The 6,000-nt window shown below is 40.9% G+C and overlaps 1 protein-coding gene across 1 annotated transcript in view; it reads right to left on the bottom strand.

Moving 5' to 3' along the window:
• Nucleotides 1-302: 302 nt before the first annotated feature.
• The window catches only part of ST8SIA1 (ST8 alpha-N-acetyl-neuraminide alpha-2,8-sialyltransferase 1), a 130,636-nt gene continuing 124,938 nt past the window's right edge, over nucleotides 303-6,000 (bottom strand). Inside the window, exon 5 of the mRNA XM_086739969.1 lies at nucleotides 303-2,686. Coding sequence (XP_086596095.1) covers nucleotides 2,197-2,686 — 490 coding nt within the window. The 3' untranslated portion in view covers nucleotides 303-2,196. The remainder of the gene's footprint in view (nucleotides 2,687-6,000) is intronic.

Here is a 6,000-nt window from a genome sequence, read left to right as displayed (position 1 = left end):
CGCAGTAAAATTCTGCCATAACAAGCAGTAAAGAAAATGTTTTACTTTCAAATCCTTCCTCACCAAGTACCCACATCATAGATAAAACAAACATAATGAAAAGGAATGAATTATCAAGTGACATCCCAACAGTATGTTCACTGTACTTTTAACAAAAATATGGACAAAGATCAAAAGGGTTATAGAAGCACATTCAGATTTTATCAGAACAATCTCTAGAACACTATTTAATCCAAATGGCCACGCTGCCATTCAGCACTGCCCTGTAATCCTATAGAACAGTGCCCACTTTATGTTCAGAATATCCATATTTAGAAAGAAGGTTTTATTACGAAACTTATGTTTAAAAAGCAAAACATGATTTTTTTTTCCAGTGTCCTACACAGATAGTTGAATCATTCATATTTAAAGAAGAGCCATGAATTTTGCTTTTTTTTTTTTTAATTATATCTATAGAACTTGCAGCTGGTAGTCTACAAAGAGAGATGTTGTCAACATACGATAGGACACATCCCCCAAAATACTAGCACTTCGGAGCTAAAACAGGTAGCACAGGAAATTGTTGTGGAAACCTGATGACAACTTTGTTGTTTCAACACTTTGACTAGAATTTCAGCTACTAATGACGGAAGGATAAGAAAGAGAACACTGATCTGGATTTTAAAGTTAATGGTGATAACATCTTGCAGCTGAAATTGCACTGTGGACTAAGCTGGTATTCTCTTCTTGTCCTACAGTGCTAAACCAAAGCAAACAAACAAGAAGATTTCTCATTTACATGGCAATAAGACCATCTGCTACCCAAGTAATAACCCAAAATAAAACAGTCCTTCAGGCACTGCACTGGCTGGAGCAGCGCGTGTGCAATGCGCACACTGACATAATTCACTCACTGCGAGGAGAGAGGCCGCCTTATGTAAGGGCCTGCCGTTCTCTTTTTTTATTTTTTTTTCTTGCCAGCTATGCAGTTTCTTCAGTGCTCCCAAAGGCTGTTTCATTTTTCATACTATCTTTAACCGGAGACAATCTTGTGAGAAAAGTACAAGTCTTTAAGGCTAACGTTACAATCCAAGCAGAAGAGCAAGTCACACAAAGAGAAAGGATTTTCAAAGCTTCAACTCATTTTAAATGACACTTACATTCATTTCTGCAGTTTTTCTGCCATAAACAAATGAACAATCTCATTCTGCATTCCACTGAACACCTCAAATCCCCTTTACAATCAATGAACACCTGGAGTCCAAATGAATACAGAATGAATCCCTAAGGCTGGACAGCAAAACAGGTCAGGAACCATCCCTGCTACAGAAGCAACTGTGGAAATCTTGCAGTAGGTCAACTGAAACCAGGCTGCACTTCACTACTGGTTTTGTAACACAAGTTTTATTTTCCCTTAACCAGCTCTTGCCCACAGTATAGCATTAGGATAGCTGTTAATGCAATGACCCTAACTACCCTCATAAAAAGCCCCCAGCAAATAGGCCCACCCATATTCAGTAGCAGGGCATTCCTTGGACATTCTTCTAACCAGATTCTTAGCAACCTTCACGCTCCCAAGAGTTTTTGGAGGAGTTAATGGTACTCAGATCCTGGGGCTTTTAAGCCTTTCCTTTTCCTTCCATTGGGGAAAAAAAACAAACCAAAACAAAACAAAGTAAAAGAAAAAAAAAAAAGGAAAAAAAAAAAAAGAAAAAGGAAAGAATCAAAGAAAGTCAACAACACACATATGGTCTCCTACACACACGCTCCCCATACAAAGGGAAAAAAAAAGAAAGGAAGAAGGAAAGTTGTACGAGATGTCAATCTGAAATGAAATGGATTTCTGAACAGACAGTCATATTTGGCACTGTCAGCAAAAGCTTGTGGGTGGCCCTGTGTCTCTCCGAGCCTTAATGCCCTTTTAAAAGTGGTCCTTTAAAAACAACCCCCGGAAAGTTCAGCTGCGCTGCTTCTGACATTATTTTCACAATGCTGCTGAATGGACTCAATGGAGAGATTTTGCTTTCCCCCATCCCAGTTCCATAAAGCACTATACATTAAGGACGTATTCCATTTGGCCTTCAAGTAGCATTTTCATGGTCCATGCAGATCCACGATTGTTTTCCCTTTAAAAAGAATCAACAGAAAACAAAACTCTCTGTCAGAGAGCATGGAAATTAAAAACTATTGGATCTCCCAAACCAACTCCTACGATCCTCAGGCAGAAGACTGGATTAAAGGGTCCTCATCACATGGTTCTAGCTGCATTCTCAATACACCACTTTTATGAAGAAACCAGAGCTGTAGAAATTCCTCTGGCATGGCGTGGAATCCAGAATCGGGCAAGACGTTGTCATAGTAATGATGGCTAATAAACTTCCCATGCAGGTCCACTGAGAATGGCCAAAAGCCATAAATTGTCACTTCTTCACACAGACCAAGAGCAGCACTGACTAAGAAAAGTCCTGTGGAAAGCCGCTTGGCGTGGATACCTTTGCTCTTCCAGAACTTGCCAATGTCACGCAAGAAGTTGGGGTTGGCGAAAAGGACCGTCTGCTTGGCACCAAAGTCCTCCAAGGTGTAATAGACACGTAGGGAGGGTTCCGTCCCTGTCTTCATCGAGAAGGCTGGCATGTAGATGTAGCTGTGGTTGTACACCTTCACACTGTCCACAAACGCTTTTCGAGACCACAGCAGATTCTGGAACCTGTAAAGCAAGAGAGAAAAACAAGCTGGTAACATATAGGTTTTCCCAGTCACTTCAAAACCCAGCAAAAAGCTGCTCTTCATGCACATGTTCACAATTACCTGCACACCTTTTTTGAGCCCAGAGAAAGTCCAGACAAACTTCCGACTGTCTGACATTGCCTCTCTTCTGAAAATATAAACCTGAATAGACAGTTGAAAACTATCTGGTATCCTGCTAACTCCAAAACCATAGATGTTTCTGATTTCATCTTCTCAAAAAACCCTGAATAAACACTGACAGTCTTCCTGAAAAATCAATCATTTTTAGTGACATTTTTCTTTCTGTCCAAAAACCAACTTATATTTTCAGGCACCGTAATCTTTAACAGAAATGTTGAAGTCCATGTTGTTCTTGTTTCTTAAAGGCATACAAAAAAGAATCCAAGTTACGTGCTGAAAAAGCAATACCAATAAATATTTAAATAGAAACTTTGGACTTCTAAAACTTTGAAGACTTGTAAGAATTGTTTTTGTTATGCCTGTACAGTGATTTACGCTGCGCTACCACAGTAGTTAATTCTTGTGCTGGAACGGAGAGAAATCTCAAAGAACATACTTTGTTACAAATGAGTACAATTGAAATCAATGAATTGTTTAGGATAAGTGGCACCACAAAAATTTAGCAACAGGCACAATTTACACACTGAGCAGGTTTAAAAGCAGCTGGTATTTGTAGCATCCAAGTTAAAGGAGAAACTAGTTGGCAACTATGAGGAGGGCAATGCATATATACAGATTATTCCTCTAAGGTGATAGTCTACTCATCTCTTGATATGAAAACTACATCAGGTTACAATTTGTTAAATTGCCAATAGCTATTTGCTAACCTGTTCACGGCCAGGTTGGATGAGGCTCTGAGCAACCTGATCTAGTCGGGGATGTCCCTGCTCCTTGCAGGGGGGTTAGACTAGATGACCTTTGAAGGTCCCTTCCAACCCTAACCATTCTATGATTCTATGATTCTATATCTATTTTATTCCTGATGTTAGACTTATACACTAGTCCAAAACCAGTACTCTGTCAGGACTATAACCTTTCCTTGCCACATGCTTCTGGATATGCCAAAATGAATGAGACATCTGGCAGGAAATCCTAGGCCACTCACACACACCAAAACCTGCACTGATGTTTGACCCGTCCTGATGTCTGACACTAAACAAATCACATCTCAGTAAAATATTGAAGTATCCCAAATATGTATCATCGGATGTAACCAATACGGAGGTCAGCCAGAGCCATGGATAAACCACAAACTTGCAAAGGAACAGGAGCACTCCCTATCCTGGGGTGCAGGCTGTACTGGAGGATACTTTTGCATGAGAAAGTACTCTCAATAACCTGCTTTCTTTTCAGAGTCAACGCAATTTTCAGGACACCAGTAAGCCCTCCCCATCTCTACCGCATCACAGTACCAATAGCCTTCAGCGTCCAGGCAAAGTTTACTGCACTAAAAGCCACCTCTGCACAAGCCTCATGTGCTCCTTTCGTTGCAGCTGGGTTACTCTCCCACTGACCCCTAATTTTTTTCACGGTTTCCAAATGCTCTCATTGCTGCCTCCTCCCTCTCAGTTTCCCGCAGCTAAGGCAAACGTGTCCTGACTGATTTCATAGTTATGCAGCAGAGGAGTCAGAACAAGAAAGTTGAGACAGCAGCACTGGATTTTTTTTTCCTTTCTCTGGTGCAGGCAGAGAGATAGGTATAAGAATATCTTTTTTTAGGGGTTACGAAGAGATCAGTTTTGTACATAGGCTTCCGTGAAACAACAGCAAGAATCGCACACACAGCAAGATACACAGGTTTAAGTAGGATGCCAGATGACCTCAAGAAGCACCAGATAAAATTTCAGCTGAAACAATTGCCAACAGAAAATACAGCTACAACAGCACTGAAATGTGTTATGAACACATGCCAGATTTTTTTAAATCTTTGTTTTGGCAGAAAACTTGAAATATTCCTAATAAGTTGAAAGGTTTTGTTGACATTTTCAACATGCAATATGTGGTCTCCTGATTTGCTACAAGTTTCTTTCAAAATTTCCTTTGAGTGGAATTAGAATAAAGTTGTTTGAAGCAAACCCTCTGAAATCTGCCTGGGTCTTCATTACTGTTTTGCTCTGCAGATCTGCTCCTACTGCATGGTGCTACTTGCTAATGTAGACAAACCCACTGTCTTCCAAGCAAGAAATCAATTCAACCTGAACATTAAAAAAAACCAGAACAATAATTTCGTAACTTATTGTACTTGGCATTCTTTTTTGCAGAAATAGCCAAGACACAGCTGAATGTAGAAGGCCTCCCAAGAACAAGGTGCCCTGGCAGAAATTCACTGTCTGGTTGTACCTTCTCATATGGGCCCTCTCAACTCCATTACTCCCCGAAATGTAAGCAAGTGTTCCCTAAGACAGGCTTTACCATCCCTTCTTCCTAAGGAGCAGCAAGACAACCTGTCAGATTATCAGGTACAGGACTTGGGTCCATCCTATCAAACTTGTTCCATTTCCATCAGACACAGTCACTGAGGGTTAAAAAAAAAAAAAAAAAAAAATCCCTAGCTTAATATTTTCAATATTCACCTACGTTCTCGGTATCCAAACCCTCTTCTAATAACCCTAATTGCTTATAAAATGTAGAATAAGACCAGCAGCAGGCTTTTGGACTACCACCCTCCCTGTAACTTGGGGCATTCACTGGGAGCTGGGTGATACAGCTTCAAATTTCATGCCAGTTTGAGGCATGAAGGGAACCTGAGCGCACAGCTTGATGTGATGGGGTCCTTCCACCTTGGCTGAGGGGAAGGCAGAGACAGGTCCTCTGGCATTCCTGATGGAAGCCAGTTTCCCACTTACAGCTAGTTAACACGTCTCACTTCAGATGGCAAATAGATTCGGTTATTCTAAAACTGCATTTTTCATCAAATTTACCATTCACAGAAAAACACTGCGCTGCTCTAAAATGAATATATTAAAATTGCCCAGATTCAGTCACAGAGGGGCAGGAACTGTCTCTGAATATTCATTTGCTCTCATTGCCACAATGTCTTTACATTTCCTCTAGATGAATCTCCCCAAATGCCTTAGAGTAACAAGAAGTGAATGGCACTGCCATGACAGCGGTGCACAGGAGGGACTTCACGCAGAAGGGACAGCATTTGTCATGATACTGCAAACTGTCCTTCAGGAACAACACCTCCTGGAAATCTGTGTCTCATTCAAATGATCTGGATCGCAGTGGTGGTAGGCATCACGCCCAGTCCAACAGATGGACATTATACAG

This window comes from Chlamydotis macqueenii, chromosome 1 (assembly GCF_036417535.1).
Source record: "Chlamydotis macqueenii isolate bChlMac1 chromosome 1, bChlMac1.mat, whole genome shotgun sequence".
In the NCBI taxonomy this organism is placed as follows: Eukaryota; Metazoa; Chordata; class Aves; order Otidiformes; family Otididae; genus Chlamydotis; species Chlamydotis macqueenii.
This window is presented reverse-complemented; position numbering and strand designations above follow the sequence as displayed.